This window comes from Dendrobates tinctorius, unplaced genomic scaffold (assembly GCF_039654945.1).
Source record: "Dendrobates tinctorius isolate UK_male_01 unplaced genomic scaffold, ASM3965494v1 ptg000022l, whole genome shotgun sequence".
NCBI classification, from domain to species: Eukaryota; Metazoa; Chordata; class Amphibia; order Anura; family Dendrobatidae; genus Dendrobates; species Dendrobates tinctorius.
The window spans coordinates 118,346,253-118,371,874 of NW_027361690.1; the positions used below are offsets into that span (position 1 = coordinate 118,346,253).

The following is a 25,622-nucleotide window of genomic DNA, read 5'->3' on the forward strand; positions in this document are numbered from 1 at the left end:
TGCCAAACTAGCTTTACAATAAGTAATTAAAATCAGATGGGTTAGGATCCTGCACCCAGCAGTCCCACCCATGAGCAGGGTGCAGCCAGATGTTACCCGCATACGGAGCGAGATTACACCACATCTGTACACTGTGTAGTGGCCGATTTAAGGCGTTGCAGCTCAGACCCCATTCACTTCCACTGGAGATTAACTCAATGAGCTGAGTTGCACCTAAATTTTGTGACTTTTGGTGACTTGACGCCAGTTTCTCCAAGCTGAAATGGACAGAGCTGAGGTGGGACAGGACACCAATAGCTAAACTAATTCATGACAAGCTGTGGAGTTTCCTACACCAGAAATCACACCTGGAGTACAATTATTGGCGCAGTGCATGGAGGCGCAGACCACTTATCAGAAGCTCCAGATTCATTAGGAGGTACGCAATCCCATCATGAATCAGTAGCGTCTGACTCCACCGCACCCATCATCAAGGAAACCGGTCTTGAGAATCGTGCCCATGGTGTCAAATGGAACGTAAGAGTTAGATGAAAACAGCCAAGGGTTAAAGTTTTGTTAAATTATTGGCACTCCATGGTATCATAGTTTTGACCCAATGCAGCAGACCACCATGGTGGCTTTCCAGAAGAATATGTCTGGATATGCTGGAGGAGCCCGAATCTCAGATCTGACTGATGTTGCTTTGATCATAGAATTCTGAAAGAAATCTCCCCAACTCACGGCATGTGAATAAAGACTTACTGTGGACAATCTGGGTTTGTTCTAAACACGGAGTCCAGGACTACCTTAGCAATTATTCAGAAATCTTTGTTTTTATTTTGAACCCAAGTGTAATGATTACAAAACAGTCTGACAACTACAGTACATCTGACCTCACACCTCTGATAAGAAGCCAACATTGGTCAACCGGACCTTCTTATGTCTGTCGCTACTCTATAGGTCAGCAGAGGGTTGAAGATCTTTAAGGCTTGTGGGTGAAAAACGAACAAAAACACAACTCACAACAGAAATCTTACTGCTAATGTGAAACGCTGTTCTGCACGACCTCACCATGTGCAGATCGCAGCTCGGCAGCAAAACTTTAAATACAAAATACAAATACAAATGTAAAAAAAAAAAAAAAAAAAACAACTGCACAGCAGGATGTTTGCACCTTCAGAATACAAATCAAAAAAATAAAAAAAATTAATAAAAAAACAAAGACTTCATCTTTGAATATAATGGGTATTCCATAGACACTTTTGGCTTGCAATGTTTGGCAGAAGAGCCTACATTCTGAGGTGGTGATTAGATACACATCTGGCGGTGTAAGCCCATCGGTTACAGACCTTCTGTTGTCTGCACTATTACAAAGTGTCAACAAAATAAACCTGAAAAAGCAAAAACAACTGAAAAATGTTCCCTTTTTACGGATTACATATTGAGTTCTTCGTGTAGGCAGTGGCCCCTATTAGATGTCAGGACTTTCCACCTGTCCTTCTGGGTCAACTCGCTTTTCAGGGGATGTGTAAAGGAAGTTGCAGCAGATGTAGAGAGGAAACACGAGCAGGCGACTGTCCAGATTCATCACCACTTGTTCCTGCAGATAAAGCAGATTAATCAGTAAAAACAAAGAAATTATCACAGAAGGAGCCAAGCAGGAGGAGATCTGAAGACCTCGTCTGACCTCTGCTCTTGCCCCATGAACAGAAAGTCACAAGTTTCAGATTTTCCATAACAAATCCACGCGTTGTATCCTGTGGATTTTGAAACCTGTACTATAGGTCATTTCAGAAGGATTTTTGATGCAGTTGCGGTTTTTACAGGTGAAATAAATATACTGGGTTGACAGAACTGCACACATGTTCTGTAAAGAGTAAGTTATCAGCCAGGTACTTGAAGGATCAAGTTGGCGGTGGTCCACGTGCTGAGATGCCTTCAGATGGCTTGAGGAAGGAGTCATTCACACATGACTCCGTACCCTTTAGGCTTCCATACTAATAGTTAGCAGATACAGTAGCTAGCCTGATGACTAACCTCAAAGGGAAACCACAAAAAGGGAAGGGATGGAGATGGTGGCCAAAGAGCTTCTACCCCTTTGTTTTAATGACTGGCGAGATCTCAGCACCAGGATAATTACTGTTCTAAAGCTCATACTTTTCAAAACTTTAGAAGGGAAAGTATCAACAGAAAGTAAGCCATTAAATTAGGATTTTGCGCTTAATGTATTTTTTGGCATTTTTTTAATGTAGGTATACACCGTATTTTTCATATCACAATCTGTAAATAAAATAAATGCAGTTTTAACACTGGAGATAAGGATTATTCTAGACTCATACATCTTGTTCTTCCATAGACTGACTCTGACCCAATCATTTAGCGGACATGTCTCGTGAGCATGTGCAAAGGTCACTGAAGGGAGAGAAAGCAGGAACCGTTATTGTGATTGGTGGATCCTGTGTGATCTACAGGTTCCATTCCCTTTAAGTCATAGCTACATTTTAAAACTTGTCAGGGAACGGTAGCCGAGGTAAAGATGGTTGATGTGTTACTAGAACCAAACACCTTTTCCCTTACATGTGTTAGGTACAACATCACAGCTCAGTAACATAGAATATGGGCAGCATGGTGGCTCAGTGGTTAGCACTGCAGCTTTGTAGCAGTTTTGCAAGGATTTTCTGTGTTCTCCCCATGTTTGTGTGTATGTTTCCTCTGGGTTTTCCAGTTTGATCCCATACTCCAGAGGTATACTGATAGGAAATATATATTGTGAGCTCCAATGGGGACAGTGATGACTTCTGTTTATATAATCAGTGGGCAAAATAAGTATTAAATACATTGCTGATTTTGCAAGTTTTCCCACCTACAAAGAATGGAGAGGTCTGTAATTTTTAGGTACACTTGTTCAACTGTGAGAAAATCTAAAAAAAAAAAAAAAAAAACACATTGTATGATTTTCACATAGGTAATTAGCATTTTATTGCCTGAAATAAGTATTTGATACAATAGAAAATCAGAGCTTAATATTTGGTACAGAAACTTTTGTTTGCAATTACAGAGGTCAGACGTTTCCTGTAGTTCTTGGAGCAAGTTTGCACACACTACAGCAGGGATTTTGGCCCACTCCTCCACAGATTTTCTCCAGATCTTTCAGGTTTCCGGGCTGTTGGTGGGCAACATTGAGTTTCAGCTCCCTCCAAAGATTTTCTATTGGGTTCTGGTCTGGAGACTGGCTAGGCTACTCCAGTACCTTGAAATGCTTCTTACGGTGCCACTCCTTAGTTTTCCTGTGTGTTTTGGGTCATTGTCACGCAGGAAGACCCAGCCATGATCCATATTCAATGCTCTTACAGAGAGGAGGTTGTTGGCCAAAATCTCGCAATACATGCCCCCATCCATCCTCCCCTTCAATTCAGTGCAGTCATCCTGTCTCCTTTGCAGCAAAGCACCCCAAAGTATCATGTTTCCCCCCACCATGCTTCACAGTGGGAACAGTGTTCTTGGGGTCATCCTTCTTCCTTCAAACATGGCGAGTGGAGTTGAAAAAAAAAAATTTTAATTTTGGTTTCATCTGACCACATGACCTTCCAGGTGGTCATTGGCGAACTTCAAACAGGCCTGGACATGTGCTGGCATGAGCAGGAGGACCTTGCGTGCCCCCTGCAGGATTTTAATCCATGACTACATGATGTGTTACTAATGGTAATGTTTGAGACTGTGGTCCCAGCTCTCTTCAGGTCATTGACCAGGTCCTCCCATATAGTTCTGGCCTGATTCCTGACCTTTCTCAGAATCATCCTTACCCAACAAGGAGAGTTCTAGCATGGAGGAATACTGAGTTTCTTTCATTTTTCTAATAATTGTGCCAACAGTTGTTCTTCTCACCAAGCTGCTTGCCTATTGTCCTGTAGACCATCCCATCCTTGTGCAGGTGTGGTAATTGCAGGTACGCAGGATGCAATGACGAGTCGCGAGACAATTTGGTGCTTTCTATAAAAACGTTTATAAAACTAGAGGGAATTTTCCTCAGTCACTGCTTGATCACCAAAAGGGGTAACATGGGTTGCCCTCGCAGGGGCTCTAAAACAAGCAAACACAAACGGGTGGAACACGACTACTTCCGGCGGGATGGTGGTCTTCCGGCGTAGTAGTCGCTGGGCCCAGTTGCTGAGGCGTTGGCGAAGTCTTCGCGCGCTGATGACACTGGAGCCCCACAGGCCCCGGCGGAGTCCTTGGACGGATGGGCCGCAGTCTCCGGACTGGGGCAAGCGGCAGCGATGTAGGGTGGCGAATCACAGACCACCTGCGCAGCTAACGGCGGCGACGGGGAGTCCGCGGCCAGCAGAGGCTCGGCCCCTGCTGCGGACCGGAGCGGGACAGTGGTGGCCGCCGGCGGTACTGTACTTGCCGCGGCCACTGGTGAGAGCAGGGCGGCTGCGGGTGGCGGGGAACAGGCCGCAGCCGAGGGCTGGAGTAAGATGGCAGCGGCCGCGAATGACTGCGGGTAGGCCGCAGCCGCGGGCTGGAACGAGATGGCAGCGGCCGCAGCCGAGGGCTGAGGTGAGGCGGCAGCGGGTCGAACTGGGGCCGCAGTGGCCGCGGGCAGCAAATCTCGGATGATCGCCCTGGCGCCGCACTGGTAGGTCACTATCTTGCAGTCGCTCCCTCGGTCTCCTGCTGCCTCTGTCCGTCTGTTGACTCATCGTCCCGGGGATTCCCCGCCTCCTTTATACTGGTCCCTCCCCCAGCCCATCTGTCTGTCACAATGGTCCGTCCTCGAACGCTGTCCCCCCGGGGACACAGTTTCCCCCTGAACCCAGATGACGGCTCCCTTGGTTCCGGCCCGGACACTCGACGGGGGCCGATTCTCCCACACCGGTCTACAATTTTGTCCTTGGTGTTCTTAAACAGTTCTTTTGTCTTGCCTATGGTGGAGAGGTTGGAGTGTGATTGATGAGTGTGTGGGCATGTGTGTCTTTTATACAGGTAACAAGTTCAAACATGTGCAATTAATACAGGCAATGAGTGCAGAGTAGGAGGGCTTCTTAAAGGAAAAACCTAACAGGTCTGTGAGAGACAGAATTCTTGCTGGTTGGTAGGTGATCAAATACTTAACTCATGAAAAAAATTCAATTTAATTATTTAAAAATCATACATGTGATTTTCTGGTTTTTATTTTTAGATTCTGTCTCTCACAGTTGAAGTGTACCTACGATATAAAATTATAGACCTCTCCATTCTTTGTAGGTGGGAAAACCTTCAAAATCGGCAGTGTATCAAATACTTATTTTCCACACTGTATATGGCACTATACAAGTAAAATAGAAAATAAGCAATATTTTATGCAGGTTTGTATGCATCACTAAATGCACAATCATAGACGTCCATGATTGACAAAAAAAAACAAACAAATTAAGATCTTAAGAATGGATTTGTGACCATCTAAACTTTACTTATCACACTGACCTGTGCTAGCCCACAAAAAGATCCTTGAAGACAAGAGGGTTTGTAAACCCGAAATGGCATTCTAAAATAATGACATAACTCGCACACAGTCATCTATGCTGCCAATGAAGCGGCTCTGCTACACATGCAAGGGCAGTAGAATAGCGAGCGATGTCAGGAGACAGGAAGTGAGGTTGTGCGCGAGAGCGAAAATCACAGCGGATTTTCTGGTGCAAACAGCACTGGGATCAGGGAATGTCAGCACTGTCAATCCGAAGGGAGACAGGGGGATTAAAATTTATAGTAAAAAAAAAAAAAAAATTGCAGACTTGTGCACAGAGAACCCCAAATTGCAAATGTGAATAACATTGCTAGGGACCGTATTGACTTGTGTCTGCTACCCATATTCATTTTCTCCCTTTTCCACAAGCCTAAACCCTCTGATCCATGTGCGGCTGGATTCACATATGGAGCAATACTCATCCTGCATTGTAATCTACTGCTCTTCACTGATTTTAAGGAGAGTTGGACTTTGGGGGCGCTGAGCTGCCCCACCTTCTAATTTGTTGTCCTTTATCATCTATTTATCGTGCCGTTATGGCTGTTAGTATGTGCCTAAAAAAAAATAATAATTTCTTAAAACCATTAATAGGCCAAAAGCACACCATTTTATTTGGTGATCAGACATTTGTCTGCGTGGCTGGCATTAATTACAGGAGAGGTGGCCTTCCTTCTTTATCAATCGGAATCAATGATATTTTTCCTTGTTCAGGAGGTCCCTTTCAACTCTACGATTCTATGATTCACCAAAATCCAGTGTCGAGTGAATATGAACAAACCCATGTGTCTGTGTAACACTTCAATACACTGTATAGCAATCTAATCAAAAAGCATTTGCATGTAAAAACTAGATTGGTGACGAGACACGGGGCAGCTGACTGCAAATTTATGTTTTCGCTAAAACTGCTCTCCAAGCATCATAGATGTCAGAGAGCCTGAAACTCTACGTGTAGCACTCTAGTAGGAATAGTGTCATCTGGCTTGATGGACTGTCTCAATACGTGTCCCATGAAGCGGAAATATCACTGAGCCTGATGTATTAGAGAACAAAGCCTCGCTGACAAAACTTAAAAGATTATTTTATTGTTACTGTCGTAAGAACACAGCTCAGCTGTAGCTCTACACAGTAAATGCAGAGTTCTGCATCATTACAATCACAACAATCCAGATCTTATCTCACATGGCTGCCAGCTCTCATCCGCCCTCCTCCTCACACTGACTGACATGAGATAAGATGTGGAAGTGTTTGTAATGATACATAACTCAGCTCTACTGTATCTCTACACAGTAGATAGAGTTCTGCATTATTACAATCACAACAATCCCAGATCTCATCTCACATGTCTGTTATCTCCCCTTCTCCCCACACTGACTGAGTGAGATGGGGAAGTGTTTGTAATGATACATAACTTGGCTCTGCTGTCTCTCTACACAGTAGCTGCAGAAGATAAGTGAAGAGAGGAGGGTGTGTTCCTTTCTCCCCTCCATGATGCTGCCTGTTTATGACTGGTCAGCCTCATGCAGGGGAAGAAGTACACGCTCCCATAGACAACTTTCTGGTAATACCAAGTTAAACAATAGCATAAAATTAAACTTAAAAAAAGAAAAAAAGTGTATACCATTTTTTTTCCTACACAACCAAGTAAGGTGCATGGAGAATAGGAGGTTCTCCCAGTGCCCTCAAAAGACAGATGAAGAGGAAGACAGCTATTGGGAATTCTGGTTTTGTTTTGAGATACCAGCAGTGGTGTCTGCCTGTGGCTAATCCCCTTTATATTTTGGCACATGCACACACAGTAGGCCAAGCTGAGTGTGCAGGTGTGTAGATTGTCAGGAAGAAAGCGATCAGCTGAACAAATGTTCGGTAGACCACTATTAGGCCACATGCACACATGGAGTATTTGGTGAGTTTTTTTTACCCTAGATCTGTAAGCCAAAACCAGGAGTGGGTGATAAATCCAGAAGTCGTGACGTGTTTCTATTACACTTTTCCTCTGACCGTTGCAAACCTGGTTTTGGCTTACAAATACTGGGGTAAAAAACCTCAAATACTCAATGTGTGCACATGGCCGTAAACGTGCAAGACCAGCATAAAAGTGCATTATTAAATTACCGTGAATGCTCAATCCATTGATAATTGGTTAGTGTAAACAGGCTGCCAATAACCCAACAAATGAGAAAAATGCTTGTTAGGCCTGTTTCACACATCAGTTTTTTTGTGTCAGTTAAAATCCGCTAAAATGGCGGACAAGGGATCCGTTTCTGTACTCATAGAATCATAGAATCGTAGAGTTGGAAGGGACCTCCTGGGCCATCTGGTCCAACCCCCTGCTCAAAGCAGGATTCGCTAAATCATCCCAGTCAGATGTCTGTCCAGCCTCTGTTTGAAGACTTCCATTGAAGGAGAACTCACCACTTCTCGTGGCAGCCTGTTCCACTCATTGATCACTCTAACTGTCAAAAAGTTTTTTCTAATATCTAATCTGTGTCTCCTCCCATTCAGTTTCATCCCATTGCTTCTAGTCTTTCCTTGTGCAAATGAGAATAAAGTTGATCCTTCTACAATGTGACAGCCCTTTAGATATTTGTAGACAGCAATTAAGTCTCCTCTCAGTCTTCTCTTTTGCAAACTAAACATTCCCAAATCCTGCAACCTTTCCTCATAAGACAGGGTTTGCAGACCGGTCACCATTCTGGTCGCTCTTTTCTGAACTTGCTCCAGTTTGTTGATGTCTTTTTTAAAATGTGGTGCCCAAAACTGGACACAATATTCCAGATGAGGTCTGACCAAAGAGGAGTAGAGGGAAATAATGACTTCACGTGATCTAGACTGTATGCTTCTGTTAATACATCCTAGAACTGCATTTGCCTTTTTTGCTGCTGCATCACACTGTTGACTCATATTCAGTCTGTGATCTATTAGTATACCCAAGTCTTTTTCACATGTGCTGTCACTTAGCCCTATTCCTCCCATTCTATATATGCTTTTTTCATTTTTATTGCCCAGATGTAGTACTTTGCATTTCTCCCTGTTAAAAACCATTCTGTTAGTTACTGCCCACTTCTCCAGTTTATTTAAATCTTTTTGAATCCTCTCTCTCTCTTCTCTAGTATTAGCTATCCCTCCTAGCTTTGTGTCATCAGCAAATTTAATCAGTTTACCCTCAATTCCTTCATCTAAATCGTTGATAAAGATGTTGAACAATACAGGGCCCAGGACAGAGCCCTGTGGTACCCCACTTGAGACATTCTTCCAACTGGATGTGCAGCCATTTATGACCACTCTTTGGGTCCGATCACTAAGCCAGCTATGAATCCACCTAACAGTTGCCTTGTCCATTCCATACTTAGTCATTTTTTCAATAAGGATTGTATGAGAGACTTTGTCAAATGCTTTGCTGAAGTCAAGATATACTATATCTACAGCATTTCCTTGATCCACCCAATCAGTGATACCGTCATAGAAGGAAATTAAGTTAGTCTGACATAACTTATTAGTTACAAACCCATGCTGACTCTGTTTGATCACTTCATTCTTATCCAGGTATTGACTTACATGTTGTTTAATAATTTGTTCAAAGATCTTTCCTGGTATAGAAGTCAGACTCACCGGCCTATAGTTGCCTGGGTCCACCTTCTTCCCCTTTTTGAAGATAGGAACAACATTTGCTCTTCTCCAGTCTTCTGGCACTTCTCCTGTTCTCCAAGAATTTTCAAAGATTATGGAGAGTGGTTCAGAAATTTCTTCTGCTATCTCCTTCAGTACTCTGGGGTGTAATTCATCTGGACCTGGAGACTTGAATTCATTTAGGCTAGCTAAGTGTTTCCTCACTATCTTTCTGTTTATAGATATCCTGGATTCTTCTATTCCCTTAATAGGACAGTGAATAACAGTTGGTGTTACATTTCCTTTCTGAGAGAAAACAGATGCAAAATAGGAATTTAAAAGTTCAGCCTTCTCAACATCCTGTCTTACCATTTCATCATTTTCATCCTGTAAAAATCCTATAGCATCTTTGACATTTCTTTTACTTTTGACATATCCCCAAAATCCTTTATTATTGCTTTTGACATCTCTTGCAAGCCTCAATTCATTTTCAGCTTTAGCTAATCTGATTTGTGCCCTGCAGATTCTGCAGACAGCATTATATTCTTCTTTAGATATGCCTCCCTCTTTCCATTTTATAAACATTTTTTTCTTCCTTTTTAGCATGTGCTTAAGTTCTGTGTTCACCCATCCTGGTTTCCTTAAATGCTTCCTATTCTTCCCTCTTTTCGGAATTGTTAACAACTGTGCTTTGAGAATTTCATTTTTCAAGATTTCCCATCCTTCCTGGACATTTTTGTCTTTAAGGATATCCAGCCATTGGATCCCTCCAATTATCTTTCTGAATCCCTTAAAATCTGCCTTTCTGAAATCTAACCTTGACGTCTGAGTCTTCACAGGTCTTCCGCCTCTAGTTATCCAAAATTCTAAAATAGCATGGTCGCTACCTCCTAGGGTTCCAGCCACTTTTACCTCCTCAACCATTTCCTCCCTGTTTATAAGGATTAGATCCAAGGTAGCAGTTCCCCTTGTTTTCTCCCCTACCTTTTGGAAGATAAAGTTGTCAGCAAGAGAGGATAAGAATTTCCTTGACCTGTTAGTTTTGCCTGAGAGAGATTCCCAACAAATGTCTGGATAGTTGAAATCTCCCATGACAACTATGTCATATTTTTTGGAGAACTTGGCCATTTGATGCATAAAGAGTTCATCCATATCTTCAGCTTGCACAGGCGGCCTGTAGTAAATGCCTACAATGGTGTCCTTTCCATTGTTCTGTCCTTGTATTCTTACCCAAACAGTTTCCACAGAACTCCCAGTCTCTGAAGCTTCAATCTCTGTGCAGATATATGCGTTTCTAACATACAATGCAACACCCCCTCCTCGTTTATCAAGTCTGTTTCTTGCAAATAAGTTGTATCCTTCTAGTCTTGTATTCCAATCATGTGTATTGTCCCACCAAGTTTCAGTGATTCCAATGACATCATATTTCTTTTCCTGTGTTAGTAGTTCCAATTCTCCTTGTTTGTTGCCCATGCTTTGTGCATTAGTATTGAAACATTTTAGTTTGTGATTGGTTTCTCTTTCTCCAATATTTTTATTAATTAGATTCTTTCGTCTTTGTTCTTCCTTTCTACTTCTAATAGCAGAGTTCTCAATAGCATTTGTCAGGTGTATGGCTTTTTCGGGTCTTTTGCTTCCCTTCCCATGTTGTTCTAGTTTAAAGCTCTCCTTACAAGTGTAGCAAGGCGACTTCCAAATACATGCTTTCCAGTCTTCATAAGGTGCACCCCATCTCTAGCAAGTAGTCCATCGTATAAGTAGTTCACTCCGTGATCCAGAAATCCAAATCGTTGCTGACGGCACCATCGACGTAGCCAGTTGTTCACCTGCAGAATCTTATTCCACCTCCTTGTTCCATGGCCATCCACTGGGAGGATGGAAGAGAAGACCACCTGCGCTCCCAGTTCTTTCACTTTCTTGCCTAAGTCTTCAAAGTCTCTGCAGATGGTTTCCAGGTCGTTTCTTGCGGTGTCATTTGTCCCCACATGTAGTAGCAGGAATGGGTAGTCATCTGTAGGTCTGAAGAGTCCTGATATCCTGTCAGACACATCTTTAATTTTTGCACCTGGAAGACAGCACATTTCTCTTGAAGTTATATCCGGTCTGCAGATAGCGGCCTCTGTTCCTCTCAACTGACCACAACGTTTGGCACCGGACCGTTGTTTTAACGGATCCGTTGAAGGAAGAATTTTAAAGGAGAGGGAGAGATTTTTTCTGCCACCAGAACAGGGTTTAGGGTTAAATTTGCGGCCGAGGCAAATCCTCCGGGCATGCGCAATGTAAAAAGCGGATCCAGACGGCCGAAAAAACGTTGCATGGTCCGTCCAGGCATGTTGGCGGACGCCAAAATTTTGGCGGATCAGCAAGAAAACGAATCCAACGGATGGCCATCCGTCAAGATCCGCCGGTAATGCAACTCAATGGGAAAAAAAAACGGATCCGCCAACCAAAATGGCAGATCCGTTTTTTTTTATTTTCAAAACGGCGGATTTTGACTGATGGTGAAAAACTGATGTGTGAAACAGGCCTTAGGGGAAACTTTTTTTTTTAAACTTGCTTAAATACCATCACTGTTGGCAGCAAATCGTCTTGTATAAAGAGGGCATGAGCTGTTGAGAACAATGGCAGCCTATGCGCACAAAACGATCCATTACCGATTGCTCTGTGTGCATCAGATGTGTGGCTGGCTTATCTAAAACAGGCTATTAAATGACAGCCAATCAGCAAGCCGATTGGCAGGAGTTTAATGGCTGCCATCGGCCAGTATAAACCAGCATTACGTCAGAAGCCCTTGAGCAGAACTTGTAAACAAGGAAATAATGAAAGGAAAAAAGTAATGGTTATTATTACTTGCAGCGTAGCAGAAACAGATGTCACTATGAAAGCAATTATATAGTCTCACTTACTTAAATGCAATCCCCACTTAAAAAAAAAAAAAAAAAAAACAACAATCTGCACTAACAAGATATGTCACAGACGCACAAGTGACTGCTTAGTACTGACTAAATGAAGTGGTAATAAACACACCGGGACTGTGAGCGGAGATGGTCTTTGCAAAGAAAATGCTATTTCCAGTCCTACTAACAACTCTTCTGTAGTCACTGTCCATCTCCCTTCCCCGGTGATCTCATTAACGCCAGCCAGATTCTCCTCCACACTTATTTATAGCCTGACCTCCTTAGAAAACACAACAGGCGCTCTGGATTATTTAACGCAACCCAATGAACGTAACACGTACCTGATCTTTCTCAAGGCTGAGGATCTGATAGCCACTAGTCCGACTGCAAATTACTTTACCATTTGTATCAAAGGACACCAAGCGTAACCTGTGAATACAATGGATGTTCACATTAAGCAAGACTAAAGTAAAAAAAACAAAAACGTAATGTGGGTCCTTCACCCAGCATATAACAGTCTGTGGCTCTCAATGCTCCACAGCTCTCCATAAGTGATAAGAGAATGTGTTCTGATAAGGTGTTATCTGAGCATGCTCATATGCTAAAAGTGTCTTCGACATGCTCGAAAAATATGTTAGGGTCCCTGCGGCTGCATGTCTAGCGGCTGTTCAACAGCCACAACACATGAAGGGACTGCCTGTTTGTTCGGCTCCTCCATACAGGAGAACTCTCAACTAAGGAGGCCTCCCTGTTTCACAAATACGATCAGTCTGTATTGACGAAAATAGTCAATGGTAATCTAATGTGCATGTGGGTCTTTATACCAAACCAGGAAAGCGTTAGTCAGAAGTCTCAGTAACTTTTGGAGTATACAACAGCTGCAGGCTTATGCTGTCAGCAGGGCCACATCTATAATGGGGCAATTTGAAGCATCAGCTCAGGCGGCATCAAGTCAGATATCGTGCCAATGAGCAAGGTTTTTTTTTTTCTTTTGAGTAAGTCTGGGGTTGCCCCGCCCATGGCTCGCCCACCCACCTCAGCCTTCCTGCTGCGGGGGTCATCGCTGTGAGGGTGAGTCATGCTGAGGAGGAGGGAAGAAGTCCAGCAGAAAGTCTGGAGGAATGTCTGAGCAGCACTCAGTCAGGTAGCTGCCACAAATACTTTGATAGTGCTGTACAGTTAAGACCATTAATTTCCCTGGGCATCATGTACTGCTTAATTTACAGACAGTACAATGGATAATGGGAAGCAGAGCAGTGTTGTGTCAGTGCCATTGTTGTGTGTGATTGCAGATTCCTGGGATTTCTCTGCCAGTCTGGAGTAATGGACCTTATTCTGACCTTACCATAATGTAGAAACTTAACATCCCCCAAAGAGCAACGTGACAAACTCAGCTCTGCTACATCTGCATAATGTATTCATTCTGGAGCAGCCCTGTTTATACATGTATTTAAACTTATTAGCCCTTGACCTCACCAGAGGGTCACATTCCACATAAACATCAAAACAACCATATCCTGAACGGATATCAAGAATGTATGACAAATGTTTATATCATAAAAATCAATTTATTAACCAATATTAAGACAATGCATATTATGAGTGCTCAAAGATCAAATCAGAACTGGTTGGGAATGGACACAGTCAATCAGATAAAATAATTAAATATAACGCTAGGTGGTATAAAAACTCATATAAAAAAATGCTCATGGTTATTATTATTATTAAAGTATTGCACATAATTGTAAACAAATAGAAAGCAGCTAGCGTTCTATATTATTGTCTTCATATTGGTTACTAAATTGATTTTTAGGATATAAACATTTGTCATACATTCTTGATGTCCGTTCAGGATGTGGTTGTTTTGCACCTGCTAGGAGTAGTAGTCCCACAGCAGCCAGCACTCTTTAGGTTGTGGCTCAGCAGCCCCTGACCATACGCCGCCAGGCTGTGCGCAGAGCTGCACAATATGCACTACTCCATATACCAGGCGTCAGGAAATGCTGAGGGTAAAAAGTCTTAGGCCATGTGCACACTGTGCGGATTCTGCTGCGGATCTGCAGCGTTTCAGGCTCTGCGGGTCCGCAGCAGTTTCTGCTGCGCTGTACAGTACCACTGTTTTCAATGGTAAAACAAAAAACGCTGTGCGCATGCTGCGGATTTTTCCGAGGGTTACAATCCACAGCATGTCAATTCTTTGTGCGGAATCCGCTGCGGTTTCCTACCTTCTCCATTGTGAGGTGTGAAACTGCAGGGCTAAACCGCAGGTCTTTTGACCTGCGCATTTTTCCAAATCCACGCAGAAATATCCGCAGCACTTCCAACTACGTGTGCACATGGCCTTACAACATATAGCGTGCAACATGCTCCTGAAAACCAGGCTACAGGCTTTATTGTAAACTAGCAGAGGCTATTAGTGCATGCTGAGAGTTGTAGTCTTACCATAACCAGTTATAGACTGTTGACTATGGACTGAATTTAAGGTACGGGCTGTCAGGGCATGCTGAGAGTTGTAGTCTCACTTCAGTTTTAGGATTATAAGTTTCACTATTTTGGTGTACAGGTCATACTGTTTTGGGACATCATGGGAGTTGTAGTCTCTCAGTGCTAACTAGTACTAGGAATGTAGGTATGCTTTTTTTGGAGTCCTGATCTCCCCTTCCCCAGTATCACACAGTGAGCAGTGTGGTCTGTGGCTATGTAGCCCCCCAGCTGAGCCCCCTGCTGACAGCCTGTAGCCAGTTCTCTCTTCAGTTGCAGAAAATGAAATATCTCAATGATGAGGATTTCATCAATGACTTCCTTCATTCCTGGTTTACAGGTTTCTTTCCCTGCTGCCTCTGACAAACTCTTTATATGGGAGCCACAGAACATTGTAAAATGTGAAATTGAAATTTTGTGGAACTATAACTCCCAGCATGCACGTCTACGAGCTGTCGGGGTTGAGTTTACAGTAGTTCTGCCACAGTTGGAGAACTACAGCCTGAAGAAGCCGTCAGGAGATGTTGGGAGTCGTAGTCAGTGGCAGCAGACTGAGGAGTGACTGCACCATTAATAGATCGCAGGAGATATCAATTCCTAATTACAGCACGCAGGAATATAAGGCATGAAATATTGATCAGATGCTGCACTGAGTATAGAGGGTGGGGGATGTACAAACTTATGTCACTGCAGCCAGAGGAGAACCTCCGGAGATTTCACCTGTTGATCGTCCAGAGCCACAAAGTCTTCACATCGACCTGAGCCTGGCCGGCAGAGGGGTCACATCTCCATGTCATCCACGATTATACCTCACCTGTCCTACTGAGGAGACCATCCTCTACTGTTAGATTAAGAGGGGTCATCTATACATGTGATGTGGGAGGATAGCCTGAACTACAGAAGAGGAGCTTAGATGTGTTCTATTGCGGAGACGAGCCTGTACTTATTATAATGGGAAGACTACTATAGAAAGGAGGCATAGCATTTATCTTTTATATGAAGGAGTATCATGTATATTATATAAGGGGTGCTATCTTTTATTATATGAGGGAGTACCATGCCACACCTCCCTCCTGTCACCCTGTGCTGCAGCCCCACACCTGCCTCCTGTCACCCTGTGCTGCAGCCCCACACCTGCCTCCTGTCACCCTGTGCTGCAGCCCCACACCTGCCTCCTGTCACCCTGTGCTGCAGCCCCACACCTGCCTCCTGTGACCCTGGGCTGCAGCCCCACACCTGCCTCCTGTCACCCTGTGCTGCAGCCCCACACCTGCCTCCTGTCACCCTGTGCTGCAGCCCCACACCTCCCTCCTGTCACCCTGTGCTGCAGCCCCACACCTGCCTCCTGTCACCCTGTGCTGCAGCCCCACACCTGCCTCCTGTCACCCTGTGCTGCAGCCCCACACCTCCCTCCTGTCACCCTGTGCTGCAGCCCCACACCTGCCTCCTGTCACCCTGTGCTGCAGCCCCACACCTGCCTCCTGTCACCCTGTGCTACAGCCCCACACCTGCCTCCTGTCACCCTGTGCTGCAGCCCCACACCTCCTTCCTGTCACCCTGTGCTGCAGCCCCACACCTGCCTCCTGTCACCCTATGCTGCAGCCCCACACCTGCCTCCTGTCACCCTGTGCTGCAGCCCCACACCTGCCTCCTGTCACCCTGTGCTGCAGCCCCACACCTCCCTCCTGTCACCCTGTGCTGCAGCCCCACACCTGCCTCCTGTCACCCTGTGCTGCAGCCCCACACCTGCCTCCTGTCACCCTGTGCTGCAGCCCCACACCTGCCTCCTGTCACCCTGTGCTGCAGCCCCACACCTGCCTCCTGTCACCCTGGGCTGCAGCCCCACACCTGCCTCCTGTCACCCTGGGCTGCAGCCCCACACCTGCCTCCTGTCACCCTGGGCTGCAGCCCCACACCTCCCTCCTGTCACCCTGTGCTACAGCCCCACACCTGCCTCCTGTCACCCTGTGCTGCAGCCCCACACCTGCCTCCTGTCACCCTGTGCTGCAGCCCCACACCTGCCTCCTGTCACCCTATGCTGCAGCCCCACACCTGCCTCCTGTCACCCTGTGCTGCAGCCCCACACCTGCCTCCTGTCACCCTGTGCTGCAGCCCCACACCTCCCTCCTGTCACCTTGTGCTGCAGCCCCACACCTGCCTCCTGTCACCCTGTGCTGCAGCCCCACACCTCCCTCCTGTCACCCTGTGCTGCAGCCCCACACCTGCCTCCTGTCACCCTGTGCTGCAGACCCACACCTGTCTCCTGTGACCCTGGGCTGCAGCCCCACACCTGCCTCCTGTCACCCTGTGCTGCAGCCCCACACCTGCCTCCTGCCACCTTGTGCTGCAGCCCCACACCTGCCTCCTGTCACCCTGTGCTGCAGCCCCACACCTGCCTCCTGTCACCCTGTGCTGCAGCCCCACACCTGCCTCCTGTCACCCTGTGCTGCAGCCCCACACCTGCCTCCTGTCACCCTGTGCTGCAGCCCCACACCTGCCTCCTGTCACCCTGTGCTGCAGCCCCCACCTCCCTTCTGTCACCCTGTGCAGCAGCCCCACACCTGGCTGGTATCAAGGCTGACATCACCACCCGCCGTCGGGGACATGGCATACTATGGGGCTCGTAAGTCTTGGGGCTCCAGTGCCAGCACCGACACAGTTGAAAACATTGATGAGTGAGGGAGCCATCCGCAGATGCTCCCCCTCCCATCATACCCCCTCTGAGTCTGAGCTCTGTGACGTCTTAGCTCAGAGGGCACAATTACATCACTACAGCGCATCCTTTGTGCCGAGCAGAGCAAAGGGTCAGAATACGCTGAGGAGACCAGAGCAGTGGGGTACAGGGAGACGTATCTGATGATTTTTTTTTTATGTATGGAGTATTATATAGGGCCCATTATACTGAAGTAATATTTGGGGCCCATGATAGTATATGGAGCAATATATGGGAGCCATTATACTGTTTGGAGCATTATGTGGGCCCATTATACTGTATGGAGGACTATGTGGTGCCCATAACACTGTATGGAGGGCTATGTGGTGCCCATAACACTGTATGGAGGACTATGTGGTGCCCATAATACTGTATGGAGCACTGTGTGGTGCCCATAATACTGTATGGAGTACTATGTGGTGCTAAAAATACTATATGGAGGACTACGTGGTGCCATTAATGCAGTATGGAGGACTACGTGGTGCCCATAATTCTGCATGGAGGGATATGTGGTGCCATTAATTCTGCATGGAGGACTATGCGGTGCCCATAATACTGTATGGAGGACTATGCAGTGCCCATAATACAGTACTGTATGGCGAACTATGCGGTGCCCATAATTCTGTATGGAGGACTATGCAGTGCCCATAATTCTGTATGGAGGACTATGCAGTGCCCATAATACTGTATGGAGGACTATGCGGTGCCCATAATACTGTATGGAGGACTATGCAGTGCCCATAATACTGTATGGAGGACTATGCGGTGCCCATAATTCTGTATGGAGGACTATGCGGTGCCCATAATTCTGTATGGAGGACTATGCGGTGCCCATAATTCTGTATGGAGGACTATGCGATGCCCATAATTCTGTATGGAGGACTATGCGGTGCCCATAATTCTGTATGGAGGACTATGCAGTGCCCATAATACAGTACTGTATGGCGAACTATGCGGTGCCCATAATTCTGTATGGAGGACTATGCGGTGCCCATAATTCTGTATGGAGGACTATGCAGTGCCCATAATACTGTATGGAGGACTATGCGGTGCCCATAATACTGTATGGAGGACTATGCAGTGCCCATAATACTGTATGGAGGACTATGCGGTGCCCATAATTCTGTATGGAGGACTATGCGGTGCCCATAATTCTGTATGGAGGACTATGCGGTGCCCATAATTCTGTATGGAGGACTATGCGATGCCCATAATTCTGCATGGAGGACTATGCGGTGCCCATAATACTGTATGGAGGACTATGCAGTGCCCATAATACAGTACTGTATGGCGAACTATGCGGTGCCCATAATTCTGTATGGAGGACTATGCAGTGCCCATAATTCTGTATGGAGGACTATGCAGTGCCCATAATACTGTATGGAGGACTATGCGGTGCCCATAATACTGTATGGAGGACTATGCAGTGCCCATAATACTGTATGGAGGACTATGCGGTGCCCATAATTCTGTATGGAGGACTATGCGGTGCCCATAATTCTGTATGGAGGACTATGCGGTGCCCATAATTCTGTATGGAGGACTATGCGATGCCCATAATTCTGTATGGAGGACTATGCGGTGCCCATAATTCTGTATGGAGGACTATGCGGTGCCCATAATTCTGTATGGAGGACTATGCGGTGCCCATAATACAGTACTGTATGGTGAACTATGCGGTGCCCATAATTCTGTATGGAGGACTATGCAGTGCCCATAATTCTGTATGGAGGACTATGCAGTGCCCATAATTCTGTATGGAGGACTATGCAGTGCCCATAATTCTGTATGGAGGACTATGCAGTGCCCATAATACTGTATGGAGGACTATGCAGTGCCCATAATACTGTATGGAGGACTATGCGGTGCCCATAATTCTGTATGGAGGACTATGCGGTGCCCATAATTCTGTATGGAGGACTATGCGGTGCCCATAATTCTGTATGGAGGACTATGCGGTGCCCATAATTCTGTATGGAGGACTATGCGGTGCCCATAATTCTGTATGGAGGACTATGCGGTGCCCATAATTCTGTATGGAGGACTATGCGATGCCCATAATTCTGTATGGAGGACTATGCGGTGCCCAAAATTCTGTATGGAGGACTATGCGGTGCCCATAATTCTGTATGGAGGACTATGCGGTGCCCATAATTCTGTATGGAGGACTATGCGGTGCCCATAATTCTGTATGGAGGACTATGCGGTGCCCATAATTCTGTATGGAGGACTATGCGGTGCCCATAATTCTGTATGGAGGACTATGCGGTGCCCATAATTCTGTATGGAGGACTATGCGGTGCCCATAATTCTGTATGGAGGACTATGCGGTGCCCATAATTCTGTATGGAGGACTATGCGGTGCCCATAATTCTGTATGGAGGACTATGCGGTGCCCATAATTCTGTATGGAGGACTATGCGGTGCCCATAATTCTGTATGGAGGACTTGGCGCGGCGGGGTGGCTCAATTGAATTGATCAATTTTTTTGCCAAATATCTCATTTTTGAATACAGCTAGACATTATGTGCATATGCACTCCAATTTATGCGTTCTAAACTTAAGCAGTGCTGGCTTCCCCCTCTATTTTCTTGTTGTTGGTTTGTGGCTCACCACCACTGTTGCCGTGCACGCTTGGTTATGTCAGCCATAATTTTTCTGTGTTCATTGTGATGGATTAGGCTGCTGTGCACACACACGGCAGCCCCACCCTGCCCCAAGCTTTATTTAATTGTGCACCTGTGTCTGGACCAACATCGCCCTTCATCTATGTTTCCTGGTCAGGTAATGTGTGGAGGCCATTCCTGACATGTCTGTGTTCAGACCTGGTTGGCCTTCATCTGCACTTGCTTCATCTGGCTTCATGGGAGCGATCCAGTAATGTTCAGGTACAGATTGCACTTGATGTGGTCATGCTCTAAATGTATTTAGGAGGCCGTAATGGCACAGCATTTATTAAAAATATATAGAGTAGGACCCCCCATATGAGATTGCCTTGGCGCGGCGGGGTGGCTCAATTGAATTGATCAATTTTTTTGCTAAATATCTCATTTTTGAATACAGCTAGACATTATGTGCATATGCACTCCAATTTATGCGTTCTAACCTTAAGCAGTGCTGGCTTCCCCCTCTATTTTCCAGTATGGAGGACTACGTGGTGCCCATAATTCTGCATGGAGGACTATGCGGTGCCCATAATACAGTACTGTATGGCGAACTATGCGGTGCCCATAATTCTGTATGGAGGACTATGCAGTGCCCATAATTCTGTATGGAGGACTATGCAGTGCCCATAATACTGTATGGAGGACTATGCAGTGCCCATAATACTGTATGGAGGACTATGCAGTGCCCATAATACTGTATGGAGGACTATGCAGTGCCCATAATACTGTATGGAGGACTATGCAGTGCCCATAATACTGTATGGAGGACTATGCAGTGCCCATAATACTGTATGGAGGACTATGCAGTGCCCATAATACTGTATGGAGGACTATGCAGTGCCCATAATACTGTATGGAGGACTATGCAGTGCCCATAATACTGTATGGAGGACTATGCGGTGCCCATAATTCTGTATGGAGGACTGTGCGGTGCCCATAATTCTGTATGGAGGACTATGCGGTGCCCATAATTCTGTATGGAGGACTATGCGGTGCCCATAATTCTGTATGGAGGACTATGCGGTGCCCATAATTCTGTATGGAGGACTATGCGATGCCCATAATTCTGTATGGAGGACTATGCGGTGCCCATAATTCTGTATGGAGGACTATGCGGTGCCCATAATTCTGTATGGAGGACTATGCAGTGCCCATAATTCTGTATGGAGGACTATGCGGTGCCCATAATTCTGTATGGAGGACTATGCGGTGCCCATAATTCTGTATGGAGGACTATGCGGTGCCCATAATACAGTACTGTATGGCGAACTATGCGGTGCCCAGAATTCTGTATGGAGGACTATGCAGTGCCCATAATACTGTATGGAGGACTATGCAGTGCCCATAATACTGTATGGAGGACTATGCGGTGCCCATAATACTGTATGGAGGACTATGCAGTGCCCATAATTCTGTATGGAGGACTATGCGGTGCCCATAATTCTGTATGGAGGACTATGCGGTGCCCATAATACAGTACTGTATGGCGAACTATGCGGTGCCCAGAATTCTGTATGGAGGACTATGCAGTGCCCATAATACTGTATGGAGGACTATGCAGTGCCCATAATACTGTATGGAGGACTATGCGGTGCCCATAATTCTGTATGGAGGACTATGCCGTGCCCATAATTCTGTATGGAGGACTATGCGGTGCCCATAATTCTGTATGGAGGACTATGCGGTGCCCATAATACTGTATGGAGGACTATGCGGTGCCCATAATACTGTATGTAGGGATATGTGGTGTACTGTATGCTGTGCCAGGCCTGCCACTGCCATTAATGATCCCTCTTCTGGATTCTTCTGTGTGGTTCTTGTATGTGCGATGATGGCGCTGACATCCTTGTGTTCAGACATCTTTTCTCTAAATTAAAACATCCACTATTGTACAAATTTTTACAGGATAGACAAATCTGTATGAACCAGATTAATTTCTACAGATTTAAAAAATTTACTGGGGGGGCCTCGTTGTGCAGTTCGCCTCAGGCGACAGAGAGGTTAGGTTCACCCCTGGCTGCCAGACTGCATTCAGTAAGCAGTAAATGATGCAGCGTTAACCTTTAGATTGTTAATGTTTGCATGTTTGCAGTTCATCTGTTGCCTGTACTGTGAGACCGCCCAGGTTTCCTTGTATGTAGCCCAATTGTTGTGATGATGCAGATAATGGTTGCTGTATGTCCCAAGTAAAACAATAATTTCCCCACAATATCTGACAGCTGTTAATTCTGCTGAAAGCTAAAATCTGCAACAGTAACCATCATCATCATGATTACCACCAGGATCTCTGTCACGACTCAAAAATGCAGCTATTATAACTGATTAAGGCTAGTTTCACATTTGCGGACGGAGGGCTGCGGACTTCCTCCATGAAGTCCCGCCCCCTCCAGTTAGCTCCGCCTATTTCTGCATGCAGCTTCCTGCGGCCTGCGTACCCCATCTTTAACATTGGGTACGCAGGTCATGCCGCAGTATGCGGATGCCGACGCATGCGTCGTTTTGACGATGCGGCGTCCACATAAAACTACAACATGATGCGTTCTACGCGGGTCGCCGCACCGTCAAGACGACGGGTGCAGCGGCATCCGCATACTGCAGCACAACCTGCATACCCAATGTTAAAGATAGGGTACGCAGACCGCAGGAAGCCGCCTGCAGAAATAGGCGGAGCTAACCGGAGGAGGCGGGGCTTCACGGAGGAAGTCCACAGCCCTCAGTCCTCAAATGTGAAACCAGCCTAATTCATGCTGCTTAAGCCACGGGACGCATGAATCGGAGACCGGCTTCTGCATTCCAAACGTTTATGTTCTGCTTTGAAACGGTGTGGCATGTCATAGAAGGCATAGTTTAAGATGCAAGTCAAGGAAGGGGCGACTAAGGCGACATGTCAAGAAGGTAGCGCCCTGCTGGCTTCTCTACACCCCATTCTGCTGGACTAACCGGTCTTTCCCTATACACACATAAAGGGAGACCTGCCATGAAGCAGAGCCTAGGGCAGGTTGAAGCCAACAGGGACCTACCTCCGTGACTAGTGTAGCTAGTCCCCTCATTCCTGGCCTCCATCCTCAACTAGGTTTTCTTTAAATATGGAGACTAAGGACAAACTTTGCAATGCGAAATAACTAACAAGCCTAGACTTAACATAATAAGTCCTAGCAGTCTCTAGTAGTAATCTGTAATTATGACAGCACACACACAAGTTTTTTTATTTCTTGCGTCTACAGTCATGGCCAAAAGTTTAGAGAATGACACAAATAATTTTTACAAAGTCTACTGCTTCATTTTTTCTAATGGCAATTTGCATATACTCCAGAATGTTATAAAGAGTGATCAGCTTAACAGCAATTACTTGCAAAGTCAATATTTGCCTAGAAAATGAACTTTATCCCCCAAAACACATTTCAACATCATTGCAGCCCTGCCTTAAAAGGACCAGCTAACATCGTTTCAGTGATTGCTCCATTAACACAGGTGTGGGTGTTGATGAGGACAGGGCTGGAGATCAATCTGTCATGATTAAGTAAGAATGACACCACTGGACACTTTAAAAGGAGGCTGGTGCTTGGCATCATTGTTTCTCTTCTGTTAACCATGGTTATCTCTAAAGAAACACGTGCAGTCATCATTGCACTGCACAAAAATGGCCTAACAGGAAGAGTATCGCAGCTAGAAAGATTGCACCTCAGTCAACAATCTATCGCATCATCAAGAACTTCAAGGAGAGAGGTTCCCTTGTTGCCAAAAAGGCTCCAGGGCGCCCAAGAAAGACCAGCAAGCGCCAGGACTGTCTCTTAAAAGGGTTTCAGCTGCGGGATCGGGCTACCAGCAGTGCAGAGTTTGCTCAGGAATGGCAGCAGGCAGGTGTGAGTGCATCTGCACACACTGTGAGGCGGAGACTCTTGGAGCAAGGCCTGGTCTCAAGGAGGGCAGCAAAGAAGCTACTTCTCTCCAGGAAAAACATCATGGACAGACTGATATTCTGCAAGAGGTACAGGGAGTGGACTGCTGAGGACTGGGGTAAAGTCATTTTCTCTGATGAATCCCCTTTTCGATTGTTTGGGACATCTGGAAAACGGCTTATTCGGAGAAGACCAGGTGAGCGCTACCACCAGTCTTGTCTCATGCCAACTGTCAAGCATCCTGAAACCATTCATGTGTGGGGTTGCTTCTCAGCCAAGGGAATGGGCTCTCTCTCAGTCTTGCCTAAAAACACAGCCATGAATAAAGAATGGTACCAGAATGTCCTCCAAGAGCAACTTCTCCCAACCGTCCAAGAGCAGTTTGGCGATCAACAATGCCTTTTTCAACATGATGGAGCACCTTGCCATAAAGCAAAGGTGATAACTAAATGGCTCAGGGAACAAAACAGAGATTTTGGGACCATGGCCTGGAAACTCCCCAGATCTTAATCCCATTGAGAACTTGTGGTCAATCATCAAGAGACGGGTGGACAAACAAAAACCTTCAAATTCAGACAAAATAAAAGCATTGATTTTGCAGGAATGGACTGCTATCAGTCAGGATTTGATCCAGAAGTTGATTGAGAGCATGCCAGGGAGAATTGCTGAGGTCCTGAAGAAGAAGGGTCAACACTGCAAATATTGACTTGCTGCATTAACTCATTCTGTCAATATAACCTTTTGCTACTCATAATATGATTGTAATTATATTTCTGTATGTGATAAAAACATCTGACAAACACACATAAAAACCAGAGGGCAGCAGATCATGTGAAAATATAATATTTGTGTCATTCTCAAAACTTTTGGCCATGACTGTACTGAGGGCAGAAGCGCCATATCATACCTGAATGCAATGTTCCTTTGTAGCTGTAGACTGACGGATCCACTACACGGCTGATTTAAGGTGTTCCTCTTGAAAATTATGTAGCGATTCGTGTATGTGACCAACAAGTCAAAACCAAAGTTAAATCCAGTCCATCTCCAACAATACTGAAAAAAGAAAAAAATTTAGAAACGTGAACATCCGAGGTGGAAAAATTTGTTCGGAACCCCAAAGACAGATGTGATAACCTAAACATTTTGTCATATTAAAAGGAAATCGACACCTCCAGGACCATTTTTTTTTAACCCCTTTGAGAAGGAACATGTTTTCACCTTCAAGACCAATCCAATTTTTACAATTCTGACCACTGTCAACTTATGAGGTAATAACTCTGGAACGCTTTAACGGATCCTGGTGATTCTGAGATGTTTTTTCATGATATATTGTACTTTATGATAGTGGTAAAATTTCTTCGATATGACTTGCGTTTATTTATGAAAAAAACGGAAATTAGGCAAAAAAATGTTAAATTTCAAAACTTAATTTTTTGACACAATCTATTTTATAGAAAAAAAATATTTTTGCATCGCTTTAGTCAGAGCTATACCTTAATTTTCTGCTGATGGAGTTGTATGGCGGCTTGTCTTTTGCGGGACAAGATGACGTTTTCAGCGGTACCATTTTTATTTACATCCGTCTTTTTGATTGCGTTTTGTTGCACTTTTTGTACGGCGGTATGATAAAGCATTGCTTTTTGCCTCGTTTTTATTTATTTTTTACGGTGTTCACTGAAGGGGTTAACTAGTAGGATAGTTTTATAGAGCGGGTCATTACGGACTCTGCGATACCAAATGTGTATTTTTATTGCTTTTTTTTATTATTTACATAAATGTATTTATTGGAAAATATACCGTATTTACTCGTGTATAAGCCGACCAGTGTATAAGCCGACCCCCTAATTTTGCTACAAGAAACTGGGAAAATGTATT

General features: G+C 45.2%; 1 protein-coding gene across 1 annotated transcript in view; it reads right to left on the minus strand.

Annotated features, from left to right (window-relative positions):
* Positions 1 to 793: 793 nt before the first annotated feature.
* The window catches only part of GMCL1 (germ cell-less 1, spermatogenesis associated), a 173,534-nt gene continuing 148,705 nt past the window's right edge, over positions 794 to 25,622 (minus strand). The window contains exons 13-15 of the mRNA XM_073569094.1: positions 24,655 to 24,800; positions 12,330 to 12,417; positions 794 to 1,579 (exon numbers count right to left, since the gene is read on the minus strand). Coding sequence (XP_073425195.1) covers positions 1,451 to 1,579; positions 12,330 to 12,417; positions 24,655 to 24,800 — 363 coding nt within the window. The 3' untranslated portion in view covers positions 794 to 1,450. The remainder of the gene's footprint in view (positions 1,580 to 12,329; positions 12,418 to 24,654; positions 24,801 to 25,622) is intronic.